Source organism: Oncorhynchus tshawytscha, linkage group LG06, assembly GCF_018296145.1.
Source record: "Oncorhynchus tshawytscha isolate Ot180627B linkage group LG06, Otsh_v2.0, whole genome shotgun sequence".
Lineage (NCBI taxonomy): Eukaryota > Metazoa > Chordata > Actinopteri > Salmoniformes > Salmonidae > Oncorhynchus > Oncorhynchus tshawytscha.
In genome coordinates, this window is record NC_056434.1 from 54673137 (window position 1) to 54694080 (window position 20944).

Below are 20944 nucleotides of genomic sequence, written 5' to 3' on the forward strand. Positions count from 1 at the left end.
GTGAGAGAGGTTCCCAATCTGGGCTAGTTTATGTGATTAATGTGATGTGACTGGGTTTCAGTATGATGAAATAGAACGGACCCAAAATGATATCCTCACACTATATAAAAAGGCTTCTGTTCAAGAGTAAAGAAGGGCTACTGGAGGGATTCCTCTGATGATGCACTCGGGCAATAGCACAGAAAAGTCTATGCAGAGACACATTAACCGAGCGTGGCGCGCACTACCGTATCCAAGAGCACAGCAATTACGTTTGCTCTGCATCGACGTGACATTTAACACTGACAGGTCTGGTATGATTCATATGTAATCACGCAATGTCTACCGGGCACCCCTAAGCTATTTAAATACCGTGAACCTCCCCATGTGCTCCATTGCTGCAGAAAAGCTGCATCCAGCCAGGGGAGAAGAGGCCAGCCGAAGACATTCCAACTCACTTATCAGTGTTGTTTCCACATCACTTTCACTAAACCTTCAAGGTGAGACATCAGATTTTGTGATCAAGTAATGGGATGGGTCATTCCTACTTTGCGTGCCTACATTCCTACTTTGTGTGAGGAAAGTACCTGTTTAATTTTTGGGGGGCATTCTAGCACTTTTAGTGGTCAAGCTCAAGCAGTCCTTAGCTGTGGTATATTGGCCATATACCACATTCTGTGGGCTTATTGCTTAATTATACCAGGCATTGTTGAATACTTGATTCTGATTGGCTTGAAGGGCATTCTATTTCCCTATAATGCACGCTAATATCAGCATGGTAGAATTCAATGGCTATAGTTCATTCTTACATGTTCTATTCAGCTGCTTTTTGAAAGCAAAAGTCGAATTGAAAACAATATTGGCATTGTTGAATTAGATGCTCATAATAGAAAGCTAAGACTGATGGTTTGGTTAGCTAAACTAGCAAATCTTTATTAAGGGATCATCAACGAGAGGATATACGTTCTCTGGAAAATAATGCAACTCCGTGGAAGGTTAGTTCCACTTCGCTAGAGCGTCGTGGAGCACACCTTCCACATGGTTCATTATTCTCCAGAGAACGCATAGCCTCTCGTTGATTATCCTGATACTGACCTAACAGGAGGAATGCACAACAGGGTATTAAGCAAAAAGAAAATGTGGTGGAACAACCAATAATGAATACAAGATCCTAACAGGGTGGAAATTTGGAGCCTAAAATAGCTGAATGCTGTGTCATCAATTTAATGTCATATTCTAAACAGGCCCTTTACCATCGTTCTCCCCGAACCAGGAAGTATAAATAGCGCCCATGTCATGACACCATTGCCACCCCATAATAGTTTGTGGTCAGTTAGGCAGGGCAACTGGAAGCAGGAGCAGAAGGGTGCGGGAGAGAGAGAGGCATTGCTATGGAGACCCAGTGTTGCTGTCGGTCAAATAGAAGATAAAGATTTTATGCTGGTCTCTCTCTCTCTCTGGGTCTGTCTGTCTTTCAGATGACTACCAAGGAGAAGCTGATCACCCATGTGTTGGCTGGTGAGCCTGTTGGCTCCCGGAGCAAGGTGACAGTTGTTGGCGTCGGCATGGTTGGCATGGCCTCCGCAGTCAGCGTCCTACTCAAGGTGAGACGAATGGAGGGGGTGGGGGGACCCCCTTACAAAAAAAGACTGCAGTTTTTAAACTACAGTAAAAGTGCAGTAACTGTGAAAGGGTGTAAGACTTTTAACCAGAGTGACAGGGGTATTAGGTGTTAGTGTGAATTGTGGCGGTAGTGGGAATGAGGGAGATAGAGGACAGAGGTAATGGGTGTTTAGGTAAAGTGCATGAAAATTAATGAACATAAGAAGTTAGACAGACATGACTAGGACACAATGTCCAGGGTCGTGTTCATTTGGCACCAAACGGAAGAATTACGCACCTAAACAGAGGGAGACTGCATGTACATGTGCAATATGACATTGTTTTCTATTGAAAAATGTAAATACAAATCTGTTGCGTGCCCTAATGAACATGACCCAGGCCATTAGCTCTATTGTTCTAACTGGTAAGAGAAAATATTAGAGAAAATAACACAGGAATCTGTTCAAGAGCTCCAAGATCATTGGTCTAAAACCCAACCCCTCTGTATTCAGTCTGGCTTTGTCTTATACACCACCAGCCAGAGTAAACAGGCTAAATGAAGTGAAGCTGATAAGTGAAGTACATTCTTTAAATGTTTGATGGATTCCAGTTCTCTCTACCTCAGGGAGTGTCAGAAACATTGAGAGACGTTTTTATACTCTAGCCATCGATACACCTTGCAATTAACATCCCACTGAGCACACACTGGTTGAATCAACATGAAAACTACATTGAACCATCGTGGAATAGATATTGATTGGACTGTGCCCAGTGGGATGTAGTTGTCGTCATCCGATCAAGATGATCCGATCATTATCTGATCGAGATTTGTTGCGTCTACACATGGTATTAAAATGTGTCTCTTATCTGCCCACTGCATCCGTATTGTGACCAAAATCCCTGGTCCCTCCCTGTATGCAAGTTAATGTAACCAGCCTTGGACCTTGGACTCCCATTACGACATAAGCTGTATAAATCGACAAAAAACAGCACACTTTTATTGTCAATAATTTGACACTCTCATCATTAAAAATGTATAAAAGTGGAAATAGATAAAAAGTGCAAAGCAAATACTATGACTTTATTAAGGAATAAAGTGTCAAACTAAAAGTAGCCATGCTTACAGAAAGCAATGTGCCTTTACTCATCAGTTTGGACATATACTACAATTTAGGAGAGAGTGCGGTAAGGAGAGACTTTTTTTTTTTACATTCAGCATCACTCCGTCAAGGGAAATATAGTATTATTTCAAACAAATACATATACATATACATATATTTCAGGATGTTGTGTATCCCTAGAAATAAATCAGAATTCATGTAAACATTACAGTTTTGAAAAGATAGTCTTTTGGCACAACCTACTGCTGCCTACACATTTCTGTGCTGAATGAAATATTACCACTACCTTTTTAAAACCATGTCTACCTTTGTTTTAAATTGTGGTTAGAAAATAATCACAATTGTGTTTTTATATTTTAATCATTTTAAGCATATTTTAAAACAGGCTTAACACCTTACAAATACTTTGTACTTTTTTAAAAAGCTTAACATAGGCCATTATTGCAGTATTACTTTAGTGCCCTTTTGCAAACAGGATTTATGTTTTGGAATATTTTATTTTGTACAGGCTTCCTTTTTTCACATTCAATTACTCCTTTTTTTTTTTTACCTATCTACCAAAAGATGCCTGAACCTCCATGGTCTTTGTGGTTGAATCTGTGTTTGAAATTAACTGCTCGACTGAGGGACCTTACAGATAATTGCATGTGTGGGGTACAGAGATGAGGTAGTAATTCAAAAATCATGTTAAACACTGTAATTGCACACAGAGTGAGTCTTATTATGTGACATGTTAAGCACATTTTTCGCCTGAACTTATTTAGGCTTGACATAACAAAGGGATTGAATACTTATTGACTTTTGTTATGACATTTGATTTTGTTTTTAATTTGTCAAAACAATTTGACATTATGGGGTATTGTGGTTAGGCCAGTAAGCAAAAATCTTAATTTAATCCATTTCAAATTCAGGCTGTAACTCAACAAAATGTGAAAAAAGTAAAGAGATACTATCTAAAGGCATTGTACCGCTTTATTACTTTCATATCTGATATAGCAACTGAATTAGACTATTCACATTACCAAAAAAGTTGATAAAGCGCTCAGCAGCTTTCCCTCAATATTGACACAGCACTGTCTAGAATGAACAACAGACGGGTGTTGGGATGGTCACCCAATACCGCGTCCAGCTCTGACTAAAATGGCTATCGGGCACTCCCGTTCCCACTCCTGCTCGTGCAGTCCTTGGCCTTTCTGTACAATGTTTTCAAATATTCGATTTTGCTCTGGCATTGGACATGGAATGGGGAACCCTTATTCCCATTCGGGACAATATCTTTTTTTATAAATAGGCCTCTTAATTTCTAATTGCGTTATCTAATTTCAATTGGACTGTGCATCCGACCACAGTGCCAGTAGGCACTTCTGGTTGAATCAAAAACTGGTTTGAATCAAAGTTGTTTCCATGTCATTTCGACCCCCAAAAATCTATGTGAGGGCATTGAATCGACAGGGGATACTGATTGGATTTGCAAAAGTAATCAACATAAGGGCGTCTCATCTTTTTTGGTTCACCATATCATTTGAACCTACAATAAATCCAATGACGTGGTGACATTTGTTGTTGATTTCATGTTAAATTCACGTTAGTTGACAACTCAAGCAAATGTACACTGAACAAAAGTATAAATGTAACATGCAACAATTTCAAAGATTCTACGTGACAGTTCATATAAGGAACTCAGTTAATTGAAATAAATTCCTGAGGCCCTAATCAATGGATTTCACATAACTGGGAATACAGATATGCATCTTTAAAAAACTGGTAGGGGAATGGATCAGAAAACCAGTATCTGGTGTGAACACCATTTGCCTTATGCAACGTGACACATCTCCTTCACATATAGTTGATCAGACTGTTGATTGTGGCCTGTGGAATGTTGTCCCACTCCTCCGCAAATGCTGTACAAAGTTGCTGGATATTGGCGGGAACACGCTGTCGAACACGTCAATCCAGAGCATCCCAAACATGCTCAATGGGTGACATGTCTGGCGAGTATGCAGGCCATGCGAGAACTGGTACATTTCCAGCTTCCAGGAATTGTGTACAGATCTTTGAGACATGGGGCCATGCATTATCATGCTGAGAGATGAGGAGATGGAGGCGGATGAACGGCACGACAATGGGCCTCAGGGTCTCGCCACGCTATCGCTGAGCATTCAAATTGGCATCAATAAAATGCAATTGTGTTTATTGTCCATAGCTTATACCTGGCCATACCATAACCCCACCGCCACCATGGGGCACTCTGTTCACAACTTTGACACCAGAAAACCGCACGCTCACACATCTGCCATCGGCCCGGTTCAGTTGGAACCGGGATAAATCTGTGAGGAGCACACTTCTCCAGCGTGCCAGTGGCCATCGAAGGTGAACATTTGCCCACTGAAGTCGGTTATGATGCCGAACTGCAGGCAGGTCAAGACCCTGGTGAGGACAATATTCGGTTGTGCAAACCCACAGTTTCATCAGCTGTCCGGATGGCTGGTCTCAGACGATCCCGCAGGTGAAGAAGCTGGAAGTGGAGGTGCTGGGCTGGCGTCGTTACACATGGTCTGCGGTTTTGAGGCTGGTTAGACGTACTGTCAGATTCTCTAAAATGACCCCGAAGGCAGCATATGGTAGAGAAATTAACATTCACATATCTGGCAACAGCTCTGGTGGACATTCCTGCGGTCACCATGCCAATTGCACGCTCCTTCAAAACGTGAGACATCTCTGGCATGACAAAACTGCACATTTTAGAGTAACCTTTTATTGTCCCCAGCACAAGGTGCACCTGTGTAAAGATCATGCTGTTTAATTAGCTTCTTGATATGCCACACCTGTCAGGTGGATGGATTATCTTGGCAAAGGAGAAATGCTCACTAACAGGAATGTAAAGAAATGTGTGCAAAATAATTGGGAGAAATAAGCCTTTTGTGCATATGGAACATTTCTGGGATCTTTTATTTCACTCATGAAACATGGGACCATTATACTTTATATTTATATTTTTGTAAATCAAAACTAGACATTGAACTGACATCTGTTCCCAGTGGGTTGGTTTTTAATGAAGACCAACGTCTTAATTCTGGAGAAATTGTAGAGATATCCTTGTCCATATCTACTTTCCACCGACACATTGGTGCGTCTGGCTTCCGGGTTCAGCGAGCATTGTGTCAAGAAGCAGTGCGGATTGGCAGGGTCATGTTTTGGAGGACGCATAGCTCTCGACCTCCGACCTTCGTACGGGAGTTGTAGCGATGGGACAAGACTAACTTCCTTTTGGATATCACGAAATTGGGGAGAAAAAGGGGGTAAACATTTTTTTTTAAACGAAAAAAGACCTATAAACAAGGCTCCTGACTATTGCGTCCCAAATAACACCTATTCCCTATTGTACTACCTTTGACCTCACTGGCATAGTTTGTGTCCCAAAACATTAGGAACAACTACTCTTTCCATGACATACTGTAGATTGACCAGATGAATCCAGGTGAAAGCTATGATCTCTTATTGGTGTCACTTGTTAAATTCACTTCAATCAGTATAGATCAAGGGGAAGAGACAGGTTAAAGAAGGATTTTTAAGCCACTCAGATGGTGAATGGGCAAGATTAAAGATTTAAGTGCCTTTGAACGGGTTATGGTAGTAGGTGCTAGGCACACCGGTTTGAGTGTGTCAAGAACTGCAATGCTGCTGGGTTTTTCATGCTAACAGTTTTTCCCATGAGTATCAAGAATGATCCACCACACAAGTTGACATCCAGCCAACTTGACACAACTGTGGGAAGCATTGGATTCAACATGGGCCAGCATCCCCTTGGAATGCTTTCGTCACCTTGTAGAGTCCATGCTCCGACGAATTAAGGCTGTTCTGTGGGAAAAAGAGGGTGCAACTTGATCTTCGGAATATGTTCCTAATATTTTGTACACTCAATGTATTGTCATACACCATGTGGGCCCTGGTCAACAGTAGTACACTATATATGGAATAGAGTGCCATTAGGGATGCAAACTAAGCCAGTGAGAAAACAAAGGCTTACAGGAAATAGACTGAGCTGTGCATGTCAAGTCTGCCGAGATGATCTGAGTGGAGTGAGCCGGAGGTAACTGGTGGGCTGTCAGTGTGTTTTTTCCAGGGCTTGTGTTATAACCAATCAGTAGAAGGTTATTTTATCCAGTTGTTCAATAGGCCTATTTGGCATGAGACTGGTATCAATGAGACAATGGACTGGAGGGAAGTGGTTTTAGGCCTCTACGTGTGAGATGGGCCTGGTCAGTTGTCTAAAATGCCTTTTCACTGTGTTTTATTTTGACAACACATTTTTATATAGGTTAAATTGTTAAACACTACAAAGTGTACTACTAAATAATGATCATTCCACCATTAAATGTTTTAGTAAAATAGAGCAGGAACCGTTTCCCTGGACACAAATAAAGCATCGTCTGGGACAAAAAAGCAGTTTCAACGGTGAAATGGCTTTTTATGCCAAGATTTTGCCCTAATTTGTGCCCGGGAAACCAGCCCCTTATGTACAGTATAGCCATATACTTTTCTATATGGAGTATATTCCTGAACCATAATATTCCTGGTTTGCATGTGTTGACCAGGACCTGTGCGATGAGCTGTGCCTGATTGACGTGATGGAAGATAAACTAAAGGGTGAGGTCATGGACCTGCAGCATGGCAGCCTCTTCTGCAAGACTCACAAGATCGTGGGCGACAAGGGTGAGTGAAGAGTCATACACTTATGCACGCACACTCTGAAACACACATATGCACGAACGAGTTGTGCGCGCACACACACACACACACACACACACACACACACACACACACACACACACACACACACACACACAAACATACAAGCACAAGTTGAGCAGACATACAAACGCGCACACACACATACAAACGCACACACACATGCAAACGCGCGTGCGTACACACACACATTTGTTGTGGGGGTGCTTCGGAACACTAGGTTGCATTTGTGTGTGTTTAACGTGCATCTTATATCTCACTCAAGACTACAGTACGACTGCCCACTCCAAGGTGGTGGTGGTCACAGCCGGTGCTCGTCAGCAAGAGGGTGAGAGCCGTCTGAACCTGGTGCAGCGCAACGTCAACATCTTCAAATTCATAATTCCCCAGATCGTCAAGTACAGCCCCAACGCCATCCTGCTGGTTGTCTCTAATCCTGGTACGAGGAGAGAGGGATAAGAGAGGAGGAGGGAGAGAAAGAGAGAGCAATAGAACAGGAAGGTAGACAGATGGAGAGTACAATAAATAGAAAAGTGGAAGTGAAGGTAATTCGGTTGAACATCGTCTAGTGACTTGATCATTACCCTAGCATTACGATAAGTGATTGATAGGTTTGAATAATGTTAGTCCTGGGCTAGAATAAAAGCCTGCTCATCCTGTAGCTTTCCATGATCAGGGTCAGGTTACATTACCATTAACAACTCCACGGTCCTATTGCTGACAACTCCTATAAAATGTGTCACTCCTTCACCCCTCCTCCCCTCTCTTTCGGTCCCCACTGTTTGACCAATCTGCAAAATCAATATAGGCTATACAGTGAACATTTCTACAAAGAAAAAATATAATTTTAGGCATATTGTTAGTGATATGGTAAAGGTTAGGGTTTGTTTTGTTAACTCAGATTGTGCTAATATTTGTCACCCCCCCTTCTTCCAACATCCCAGTTGACATCCTAACCTACGTGGCTTGGAAGCTGAGTGGTTTCCCCCGTCACCGCGTCATCGGTTCTGGCACCAACCTGGACTCTGGTCGTTTCCGCCACCTGATGGGCGAGAAGCTACACCTTCACCCATCCAGCTGTCACGGCTGGATCATTGGAGAGCATGGAGACTCCAGCGGTATGTAGGCTATGGCTTCAAATACACTCCACACCGGAACCCGTCTATCTGATAACAATATTGTGGAAGACTTTCACATACATTGGTACTGTGTCTATGACAGACTGACTGGATGCCTGTCTCTTCTCTTTCTCCCAGTGCCCGTATGGAGCGGTGTGAATGTTGCCGGTGTTTCCCTGAAGGGCCTGAACCCAGACATGGGCACAGACGCAGACAAGGAGGACTGGAAGCACGTCCACAAGATGGTGGTTAATGGGTGAGTCTTATAAACACACATCGGCTATATGTTCAACTTTATCTTTACTTATCAAGGGTCATGTTAATCAGGGATCACCCTTTTAAAAATGTTTGCAATGGGAAATGCGTTACTTAGTGGAGAAGTTCATATAGTACTCACTCCTTTTCGGCTCGTTTTCTTCCGTTTCATGCCTAATGAACACAATGGTTTTATTTAAAAACAAAATATTTAACTAGGCAAGTCAGTTAAGAACAAATTCTTATTTACGAGGACGGCCTACCCCGGGCCAATTGTGCGCCGCCCTATGGGACTCCCAATCACGGCCAGATGTGATTCAGCCTGGATTCAAACCAGAGAATATAGTGTCACCTCTTGCACTGAGATGCAGTAGACCGCTGCACCACTCGGGAGCCCTAATGGTTGGGTAGAGCAGAGGCCAGAGACTACTGTAGCACACGAATATACAGTCGTGGCCAAAAGTTTTGAGAATGACACAAATATTAATTTTCACAAAGTTTGCTGCTTCAGTATCTTTAGATATTTTTGTCATGTTACTATGTAATACTGTAATACCCTTCTTGACACCAGGCCATCCTCCAAAAGTCTTCACCTCACTGTGCATGCAGATGCACTCACACCTGCCTACTGCCATTCCTGAGTAAGCTCTGTACTGGTGGTGCCCCGATCCTGCAGCTGAATCAACTTTAGGAGACGGTCCTGGCGCTTGCTGGACTTTCATGGGCACCCTGAAGCCTTCTTCACAACAATTTAACCGCTCTCCTGGAAGTTATTGGTGATCCGATAAATGGTTGATTTAGGTGCAATATCCTTGCCTGTGAAGCCCTTTTTGTGCAAGGCAATGATGATGGCACGTGTTTGCTTGCAGGTAACCATGGTTGACAGAGGAAGAACAATGATTCCAAGCACCACCCTCCTTTTGAAGGACATTCAAACTCAATCAGCATGACAGAGTGATCTCCAGCCTTGTCCTCGTCAACACTCACGCCTGTGTTAACGAGCGAATCACTGACATGATGTAAGCTGGTCCTTTTGGGGCAGGGCTGAAATGTAATGGAAATGTTTTGGGGGATTCAGTTCATTTGCATGGCAAAGAGGGACTTTGCAATTAATTGCAATTCATCTGATCACTCTTCATAACATTCTGGAGTGTATGCAAATTGCCATCATACAAACTGAGGCAGCAGACTTTGAAAATTAATATTTGTGTCATTCTCAAAACTTTTGGCCATGACTGTACTATTTATATAATTAGAAACCTGATGTAGTGAACTTGTAGCCTGTCATACATGGAAATACTCTGCTTTTATGGCCAGTTTCATGGACACAGCCTAGTCCTGGACTAAAAAGCATACTCAATGGTGAATCTCCATTGGAATAGATTTTTAGTCCAGGGTTCGGCTTAATATGGAAACTGGTCCATAGAGTTGAACTCCAAATGAATCAGTCTATACTGTATAAATCATTAACACAATGGTTGAGGTAGAGTTAAATTACTACATGCCTAATAAAATCTAATGGACTTTGGTGTAATGGAGGAAGGAATTTGGAAAACATGCTGGACTAACACAGTAAGCACTGACTACGCCAATGACTAAAGCCTTTTACTTGCTGTTATGGAATGCTGTAGACTGTAATGGCATGACCATTAATTACATGTTTTTACTTGTAATTCACAACCCACTTCATAACTACATTAATGGCATTTGTCCCTGCTGTTTTCAAAATAGACTAAATATACAAAACATTCAGAAAGCTACACTGCTCTTTCCATGGCATAGACTGACCAGGTGAAAGCTATGATCCCTTATTGATGTCACTTTTAATCATGTGTATGCGTGCCATTCAAAGGGTGAATGGGCTAGAAAAAAACGTCAGGTTTGTGTCAAGAACTGCAACACTGCTGGGTTTTTCACACTCAACAGTTTCCCATCTGTATTGTTAGGTTCCAATTATCAGAGGAAGAACTCAACGGACACTATGAAATCTTAAACCAAGTATATTCATCCCAGAAGGTTGAACAGCTGAACCGACAAAAACATATTCACACAAGCGCGGATATTTTTATTTTTTATTACCCCCCCTTTTTCATGGTATCCAATTGGTAGTAGTTACTGTCTTGTCTCATCGCTGCAACTCCCGTACAGACTCGGGAGAGGCGAAGGTCGAGAGTCATGCGTCCTTCGAAACACAACCCAACCGAGCCGCACTGCTTCTTGACACAACGCACATCCAACCCGGAAGCCAGCCGCACCAATATGTCGGAGGAAACACTGTACACCTAGCGACCTGGTCAGCGTGCACTGCGCCCGACCCACCACAGTAGTCACTAGTGCGCGATGAGACAAGAATATCCCTGCCGGCCAAATCCTCCCTAACCCGGATGACGCTGGGCCAATTGTGCGCCGCCCCATGGACCTCCCGGTCGCGGCCGGCTGTGACAGAACCTGGGCTCGAACCCAGAATCTCTGGTGTTCTTCCTCACTTCATCTGACCTGACCTCTGCCCCAAAGTCCTCACTCCCAAACTTACGGCTGTCATGGTGACTGGTACCAGACTGTGTCTCTTCTCCTCCCAGAGGCTCCCTCCAATAGGATCCCTGATGGCTAACAATAACATATCCTGACATAATGTAAAGGTTATACATTAACCTCTCTCCCTCAGTGACATGAATACTTATATTTAATATTCTCAGAAGCCAACAGTATCAAGAATGGTCCACCACCCAAAGGACATCCAGCCAACTTGACACAACTGTGGGTGGGAAGCACTGTTGCTGACAGGTGTGTGAAATCGAGCACACAGCCATGCAATCTCCATAGACAAAAAGTGGTAGCATAATGGCCTTACTGAAGAGCTCAGTGACTTTCAATGTGGAACCATCATATGATGCCAGCTTTCCAACAAGTCAGTTCTTCAAATTTATGCCCTACTAGAGCTGCCACTATCAACTGTAAGCGCTGTTATTGTGAAGTGGAAACGTCTAGGAGCAACATGGTGGTAGGCCACACAAGCTCACAGAACGGGACCGCTGAAGTTCGTAGTGCGTAAAAAATGTTCTTTCCTCGGTTGCAACACTCACTACCGATTTACAAAATGCCTCTGGAAGCAAAGTCAAGACAAGAACAGTCTGACAAGAACTGAGTCCAACAGACAAATCTGGGTTTGGCGGATGCCAGGAGAATGCTACCTGCCCAAATGCATAGTGCCAACTGCAAAGTTTGGTGGAGGAGGAATAATGGTCTGGTGCTGTTTTTCATGGTTTGGGCTAGGCCCCTTAGTTTCAGTGAAGGGAAATGTTAATGCTACTACATACAATGACATTATAGACAATTCTGTGCTTCCAACTTTGTGGCAACAGTTTGGGGAAGGCCACCGTGCACAAATTGAGGTCCATACAGCAATGGTTTGTCGAGATCAGTGTTGAAGAACTTGACTAGCCTGCAGAGAGCCCTGACCTCAACCCCATCAAACACCTTTGGGATGAACTGGAACGCCGACTGTGAGCAAGGCGTAATCACCCAACATCAGTTGCCAGCAGCATACCACCCTGCATACCACTGCTGGCTTGCTTCTGAAGTTAAGCAGGGTTGGTCCTGGATGGGAGACCAGATGCTGCTGGAAGTGGTGTTTGAGGGCCAGTAGGAGGCACTCTTTCCTCTGGTCTAAAAAAATATCCCAATGCCACAAGGCAGTGATTGGGAACACTGCCCTGTGTAGGGTGCTGTCTTTCGGATGGGACGTCAAAAGGGTGTCCTGACTCTCTGAGGTCATTAAAGATCCCATGGCACTTATCGTGAGAGTAGGGGTGCTAACCCCGGTGTCCTGGCTAAATTCCCAATCTGGCCCTCAAACCATCACGGTCACCTAATAATCCCCAGTTTACAATTGGCTCATTAATCCCCCCCCCTCTCCCCTGTAACTATTCCCCAGGTCGTTGCGTGTTCTCAGTCAACTTACCTGGTAAAATAACGGATAAATAAGTACTCGACATCACTAATGCTCTTGTGGCTGAATGGAAGCCCCGCAGCAATGTTCTGACATCTAGTGGAAGCCTTCCTAGAAGAGTGGAGGCTTTTATATATGGACCAACTCCATATTAATGGCCATGATTTTGGAATGAAATGCACGAACACGTGTCCACATACACTACATGACCAGAAGTATGTTTGTATCTTGGATGTTCCCCTCTAACGCCTCCCCTCGTTTCACTCTGTCATATAGTGCCTATGAGGTCATCAAGCTGAAGGGTTACACCTCCTGGGCTATCGGCCTGTCCGTCGCTGACCTGGTTGAGAGCATCCTGAAGAATCTCCATAAAGTCCACCCTGTATCCACCCTGGTCAAGGTAAGAAGACCATATGCCCGGAGACCATCTGCCAAAATGGGACAGATGCAATGTTGCGTATTCTATCATTGCCTGTGGTTGTAGACTAGGAGTAAAGTCTTTCTTTTAATATTTTTTTTAGTCTCAAACCGACAGGAAATCTATATGCCAAAGCATATACTGTAACCAATGCTTGTTAAGATTGAAGATGTAAGGATTAAGTTGGCACACACATGCTAATACGCACCCTCCCCCACATACACACACCTACCTCTCATGTACACACATGCCCCTCCGTCCACCCCACCCAAACCAACACTCCAGCTGTGTTTGGCCCTTAACCAGTTTCTCTCTTTGCCTCCATCCATCCCCCTCCCTTTCTCAGGGGATGCACGGTGTGAAGGAGGAGGTATTTCTCAGCGTGCCCTGCGTGCTGGGAAACAGCGGTCTGACCGACATCATCCATATGACTCTGAAGCCAGAGGAGGAGAAGCAGCTGAGCAACAGCGCTGAGACCCTATGGGGCGTACAGAAAGAGCTCACCTTGTAAAGAGTCCTGTGTGCCCTTCTGTAACATCCCCAACCCCCAATCCCACCTTCTCTATACCTGTCCTTGTTCTCCCCTATAGTCTTACTATTGATGGTACAAATGAAGCCTTTTAGGCAGGATCAATTATGTACAGTAGCTTAGAAAAATGTTTGCGCGGGAGAAGTATCTGGTATGATGTCGAATTTGGAGGAGTCATTTTGCTGTTTCTAGATATTAATGTGTTGGCTTGTACTATGTCATCGATGTTTCTTGTCTTATTCACACTCTTTTCCTGTTAATGTTTTAGAAAGTGATTGAAATTGTGAGCAGGTTGATTTCCACCATTGCACTCTTTGTTTAGTGTGTGTGAAAGTTGGCCAGAGCCATTCAGTTGCAAAACTAACCGTAAGTGCACGGATGCGAGTCTCTCTCAATGAAAGGTGTGTTTGTTTGGTATCGGTAGAAAGTAAGACTAGGATCAGGTCTGAAGAAAGGCAGTGGGTTTGAACACACTGCCAATTGCACTGTACCTGCATGTCAATAACAAAAAGCGTTATAAACATTGGAATTGTCTGGGCGCTCACATAAAAAAAAAATCTGATGGCACTTTCCAATGTTATGTTTTGGGTTAAAACCTGACCTGTAAGTAACTGATGGTTACAATCAATGTTCTGTGCACCCTAAATGTCTGCTCAGTTTTGTCACCGTTAATGATGATTTCTCAAAATCGGTCTCTCCATGTGGCTTTGGACTGAAGCCTCAGTGGCCCAAACTCCGCTGTGATGGTACTGTGATAAAGGCCTATAAAGGGTATTATGAGCTGAACTGGAACTACGGCTCTGTACTGTGCTTGTCAAGGCAGCTGGTCCGATCCGATTTTCTTCACCACCAACCAAATAAAACTACCAGGATGAAACAAGCCTCTCTTTTGTCACTCTCTGTGTGTCCGTGCACGTGTGAGCTATACCATGCCCCACCCAAACCAACACTCCAGCTGTGTTTGGCCCTTAACCAGTTTCTCTCTTTGCCTCCATCCATCCCCCTCCCTTTCTCAGGGGATGCACGGCGTGAAGGAGGAGTTGTACCCTCCCCCACATACACACACCTACCTCTCATGTACACACATGCCCCTCCGTCCACCCCACCCAAACCAACACTATAGGGGAGAACAAGGACGGGTATAGAGAAGGTGGGATTGGGGATGTTACAGAAGGGCACACAGGACTCTTTACAAGGTGAGCTCTTTCTGTATGCCCCATAGGGTCTCAGCGCTGTTGTGGGGGAGTTGTGTTTACATAGAATTGCAGCTGGTTCTACTGATTCTTCTAGGCAGAGTTGCAAAGAAAAGGCCATATCTCAGATTGGCCAATAAATATAAAAGATTAAGATGGGCAAAAGAACACAGACACTGGACAGAGGAACTCTGCCAAGAAGGCCAGCATCCCGGAGTCGCCTCTTCACTATTGATGTTCACTAAAGCCGCTATTAATTGTTCAAGATGCCAATTGGATCAATATTGACAGAAAAGTTGAGATAAATAAGCAAGGGGGACTGGGAGCACAATCCAAGGTCGCCTGCTCTCCTCAGTCGGCATTGAGAAAAAAAAAGTTCAGATTGTACCTCGAAAGGTTTCCAAATGGATTCGTGTCAACATGAACGCGACCCTGCTCTGAGAAAGCATGCTCGAATTCCAAGTTGTTGTGGCTAACATTAGCTAGGTGGCTACCGCTACCTTCGGTCTTATGTAACCATACCAAGCGTCCCGGATTTTCATTTACTATGTTATGTCTGGTCTATGAGACCAGCCTTGATAGGGGTTACCTAGAATTGCACAAGGACTACAGGTGATGGTCAGCCATTGAAGGATATGGAGGTTATTTTCTTCACAAAAGTAACAATGTCATAGTAATCCATCTAACAGTCTTATACTTACTAAATTACACCATAAATGTGAAAACTGACTTAAGTTGTGGAATTGTTTTATGTTCTCTTTCTTTCTTGTCAACCAGGGTTCCCCAACCGGTTTACAAGGAGGGCGCTCTGTATTGTATCTGAACTAGAGGGCTGGAGTCAGCAACATGAATGTCATGGTTAATCTCATGGTGAACCTTGTCCTCTTTCACCCCTCTACTCCCCTCATAGTGCAGTTCTTAAGGGGTAAATGTCTACCCAGAGGTTAAATATAGCTCAGTGTCCTGAGGGGTTTGAGACCACCACATCCCTTGACCTTTCGGTCAACCTACTCTGGTTACAGAGAAGACCTTTCTGAGGCAGCCTGGCACTCCAGTGAGGTCACAGAGGGAGGGGAACAGAGCCCAGCCAGAAGGTTAAAGGTCAGGTTCAATGAAAGGCAATTGTGTAAAGTAATTAAGTATATATACGTTAAGTAGTACTTTAAGTATTTTTGTGGGTATCTGTACTTTTCTTTACTATTTATATTTTTGACTACTTTTACTTCACTACATAAAGAAAATTATATACTTTTTACTCCATACATTATCCCTGACACCCTAAAGTACTTGTACATTTTGAATGCATAGCAGGACAGAAAATGGTCCAATTCACACACTTATCAAGAGAACATCCCTGGTCATCCCTACTGCCTCTGATCTGGCGGACTCACTAAACACAAATTATGTCTGAGTGTTGGATTGTGACCCTGGCTATCCGTAAATAAAAAAATAAAATTGTGCCATCTGGTTTGCTTAATAGAAGGAGTTTTAAATTATTTGTACTTTTACTTTTGGTACATTTTAGACACTACATTTACTTTTGATATTTAAGTACATTTAAAACCAAATACTTTTAGACTTTTACTCAAGTAGTATTTTACTGGGTGACTGACTTTTACTTGAGTAATTTTCTATTAAGGTATCTTTAGTTTTACTCAAGTATGAGAATTGAGTACTTTTCTACCACTGATGAAAGGTCAACAGAATGACGGGCAGTAGATCCAGAGTTCACGTGGATTACAACAGATAACAATGCTTGTCTACTTTTTATTTCATTTAGATATTTTTTGGTCTAATGATTATAATTTTGGATAGGTCTTCATCGATTAAAGCAAAGACCCAGGACAGTGTGCGGTGTCTACATTTGCCCTATTAATTATTGTTTTACTGTCTATTGGTCATTGGTTGTGTGAGATGTATTTGAACAAAGATAATGTAACTTCTGAAAGATTACAACGTAGTTTGTGAAATGCATGTTTCGAGACAATGGCATGTAGAACATTAATATTGATCATGTGAAACATTGGCATACAAGGAATTATAATGGTGTCCAATATTGAGTATTGTACTGCATTGTTGGATAAGGGCTGGTAAGTAAGCATTTCACTGTAAGGTTGTATTCAACACCTGTTGTATTCGGCGCATGTGACAAATACATTTGATTTGACATTGAACATGTTCTCTGTCATCTTTGTATATTTCACACCGTGTGCGGATGCCACCTAGAGTCAGATAAGATAACTGCACAATTTGGGAGAATAATTTAGTCTCACATATTAGGCTGTGGAGAAATATAGTTTTCTTGTTTATGCAGAGACGAAATGTCTCTTACAATGAGCGAACTCTAGAGCAAAAAGCGCTGATTAATGCTATCCATACTGCTGTGTTCCTCAAATCTTTCCTTGAGGACCTCCAGACGTTTCCCAATAATGATGTAGTCCTGAACTAGCACACCTGATTCAACTAATTCAGTGTCAGAATGCGTCATTGACAATAAACTGGTCTTAACATAAATAGAAATGCAACTTGCAACAATTTCAAAGATTTTCCTGAGTTACAGTTCATATAAGGAAATCAGTCAATTCAAATAAATAAATTAGACCCTAATCTATGGATTGCACATGACTGGGAATACAGATATGCATATGTTGGTAACAGATACATTTAAAAAAAAGAAGTAGGGGCGTGGATCAGAAAACTAGATACCATCTGGTGTGACCACCATTTGCCTCCTGCAGTACAACACATCTCCTTCAGATAGTTGATCAGGCTGTTGATTGTGGCCTGTGGAATGTTGTCCCATTCATCTTCAATGGCTGTGCAAAGTTGATGGATATTGGGGGGGAACTGGAACACGCTGTCATACATGTCGATCCAGAGCATCCCAAACAGTGAGTGCTCAGTGGGTGACATGTCTGGTGAGTATGCAGGACATCGAAGAATTTGAATTTTTTTTGTGTACAGATCCTTGCGACATTGGGCCATGCATTATCATGCTGAAACATGAGGTGATGGTAGCGGATGAGTGGCACGTGGATTTCATCACTATATCTCTATGCATTCAAATTGCTTTAGATAAAATGCAATTGTGTTCATTGTCCGTACCTTATTTCTGCCCATACCATAATCCCACAGGCACCATGGGGCACTCTTCACAACGTTGAAATCATCAAACCGCTCACCCACAGGATGCCATACACGCTGTCTGCCATCTGCCAAGTACAGTTGAAACTGGGATTAATCCGTGAAGAGAATACTTCTCCAGTGTGACAGTGGCCATTAACTTTAAAATGTGTAGACTGGTCAGAAGTTCAACTTTTTTATATATTTTATACTTTTTACATTATAATCGATCTTCATTCACTTTCATGACATTTTCCTCAACATTCTAAAGCTCCCCATTGTGACATCATCACTTCCAACTGCCATTCACTGTCAATGCAAAAATACAACTTTTGAAACAAATGATCTACTTTGACCACTTTTCTAACAACTTAGACAAAAAGTTAGAGGGTATTACATCTTGGTCTACTGCTATGCAATTCAAATCTGAAATAATAACAGAAATATCCAAATATCCATCTCTAACAATATAGCTGTTTTAGTTACCTCATCAACATTTTCTCTACCGTTTTGACCACTACCCCAAAATGTTGACAAACATATAGTGTATGAGTCTTCCTCTACTTTTCTGCTATTCAAACTGTATCTCTTCGCGGAAACAAAATATTCACTACGGATCTTACGGTACAACTGTTTTAGAAACTGCATTACCACATTTTCCAAAACCTTTTCCAAACAACTGCCATTTGACCACTCCCCCAACAAGTCAGAGAAAAACATAGGGGGTATGAAATCTTCCCCTGCTGCTCTGATGTCAAATCTGAAAACAGATTAGGCATAGCGTCTACCAATTTTTTAAATAGTTGTTTTAGTAACCATCAACTGTCATCTTTCAAGTGGAACTGAAACTACATTGGACAGAATGGCTGTTTAAAAAATAAACACAACATTACCATGACTTATTAAAATTCAATTTTAAAACCATGGCTTCTCTGCTTGTACCACTCATGAACAGTAAAACAAAAACAACAAACTATTTAAGTCATGTCAGAATCTAGCAAATTCATTATTTACCAACAGCTACAAATTCCAATAAAAGTACATCACGTTTTGAAGATCACTTTCTCACGCTTTGTTTGACACTATAATGAATCTAGCAAAGAAGTTTTGTGGATCAGAGTGCAGTATTTACAGTTGAAGTCGGAAGTTTACATGCACCTTAGCCAATTTAAACTCAGTTTTTCACAATTCCTGACATTTATTCCTAGTAAAAATTCCCTGTTCTAGGTCAGAAGTTGTATTTATTTCATCACATTCCCAGTGGGTCAGAAGTTCACATACACTCAATTAGTATTTTGTAGCATTGCCTTTAAATTGTTTAACTTGGGTCAAACGTTTCGGGTAGCCTTCCACAAGCTTCCCACAATAAGTTGGGTGAATTTTGGCCCATTCCTCCTGACAGAGCTGGTGTAACTGAGTCAGGTTTTGTAAGGCCTCCTTGATTGCACATGCCTTTTCAGTTTGGCCGACAAGTGGCTTGAGGTCAGGGCTTTGTGATGGTCACTCCAATACCTTGACTTATTTTGCCACAACTTTGGAAGTATGCTTGGGGTCATTGTCCATTTGGAAGACCCATTTGTGACCAAGTATTAACTTCCTGACTGTTGAAATGTTGCTTCAATATATCCACATAATTTTCCTGCCTCATGATGCCATCTATTTTGTGAAGTGCACCAGTCCCTCCTGCAGCAAAGCACCCCCACAACATGATGCTGCCATCCCCGTGCTTCACGGTTGGGATGATGTTCTTCGGCTTGCAAGCCTCCCCCTTTTTCCTCCAAACATAACGAGGTTATGTAACAAATACAAGGAAATGGAACACAACTTATGCACACCCTCAACACTATGGCCAAATAGTGCTATTTTTGTTTCATCAGACCAGAGGACATTTCTCCAAAAAGCACAATCTTTGTTCCCATGTGCAGTTGCAAAATGTAGTCTGGCTTTTTTATGGGGCTACCTCTCGGGCTTCTGTGCTAGCCGTGTAACTTCATATCGTTGCTGTTCCTCTATTCTCTTGTATTTCTCCTCGTAGTATCGCCGTTCCGCTTTTGCTGCCTCTAACTCCCCTGGCTGTGTCCAGGGTCCTGCACCATCTAATACCTACTCAAATGACTGTGCCGAACCGGACACGGCTTTTCACTGTGAAAGAGACTGTGTCTATGTTAGTTAGTGATACGGATTCGAGACGTCCTTGCACTTTCAAAAGCGATGATGTCGAGGTGAGTGAAATAAGTGAACAGCAGATATATGTTTGGTGTTGTCTGTTTGATGCTGTTAAATTTAGTGAATAGCTCTCAGATTAGCAAATCATGTCATTATGACTTGGTTGATACAGGCAAGTACATCAGCGGTGTAGCTCAAATGATTGCTCTCTGTCTCATGGAAAATGTTGCTGTGTTTAGCTGTATATAGTCAGCTTAACTAGTTGGTTGATTTAATTCATATGGAAACAGCCCAAGGTATACTATAGCTAGCTAACAAATTTGCGCAACCGCAGCATTCAAACAAGGCTGCAATGAAACTAATGGGACTGTAGCGACTGTGTTGGCATCAAAAACCCGGGGTGTGAACCAAGTTTTGATTCAGCGTTGATTGACATGGTAATAGACCGATATTATTCAAGAAAATATTTTTTTTAAACGGACCCTTCTGGCGCGGTACGTTACATCATGACGTGTCACTACATAACGTACATTTGCAACTCATTTTGTGCCGTACGCCCTTCTCTTGCAGATTAAAAACATGCTTAACCGTATACATTATCATTTTTCCTGATTTTCGTCTTAATGACAATTAATATTATTATTAACTAATATTTCATGAGTAGGGTGCTAATTGCAATGTGGTCATCAATAACACAAACAATTAATCAATCAATAATGAATTGCATAAGACTGTGATGTGC

General features: G+C 42.4%; 1 protein-coding gene across 1 annotated transcript; it reads left to right on the plus strand.

Moving 5' to 3' along the window:
* Window positions 1-383: 383 nt before the first annotated feature.
* Window positions 384-14602, plus strand: LOC112232342 (L-lactate dehydrogenase A chain). The gene is made up of 8 exons (XM_024399325.2): window positions 384-479; window positions 1458-1583; window positions 7298-7415; window positions 7717-7890; window positions 8396-8569; window positions 8708-8825; window positions 13050-13173; window positions 13538-14602. The coding sequence occupies exons 2-8, from the start codon at window positions 1458-1460 to the stop codon at window positions 13700-13702; spliced, it is 999 nt and encodes a 332-aa protein (XP_024255093.1). The 5' UTR covers window positions 384-479; the 3' UTR covers window positions 13703-14602.
* The last annotated feature ends 6342 nt before the right edge of the window (window positions 14603-20944 follow it).

Coding starts and splice junctions, on each gene's coding strand:
- LOC112232342 (XM_024399325.2), top strand. CDS start 1,458: ATGACTACCAAGGAGAAGCTGATCACCCATGTGTTGGCTGGTGAGCCT. Junction 7,416..7,716: donor CAAGATCGTGGGCGACAAGG/GTGAGTGAAGAG, acceptor ATCTCACTCAAG/ACTACAGTACGACTGCCCAC. Junction 13,174..13,537: donor CTGTATCCACCCTGGTCAAG/GTAAGAAGACCA, acceptor TCCCTTTCTCAG/GGGATGCACGGTGTGAAGGA.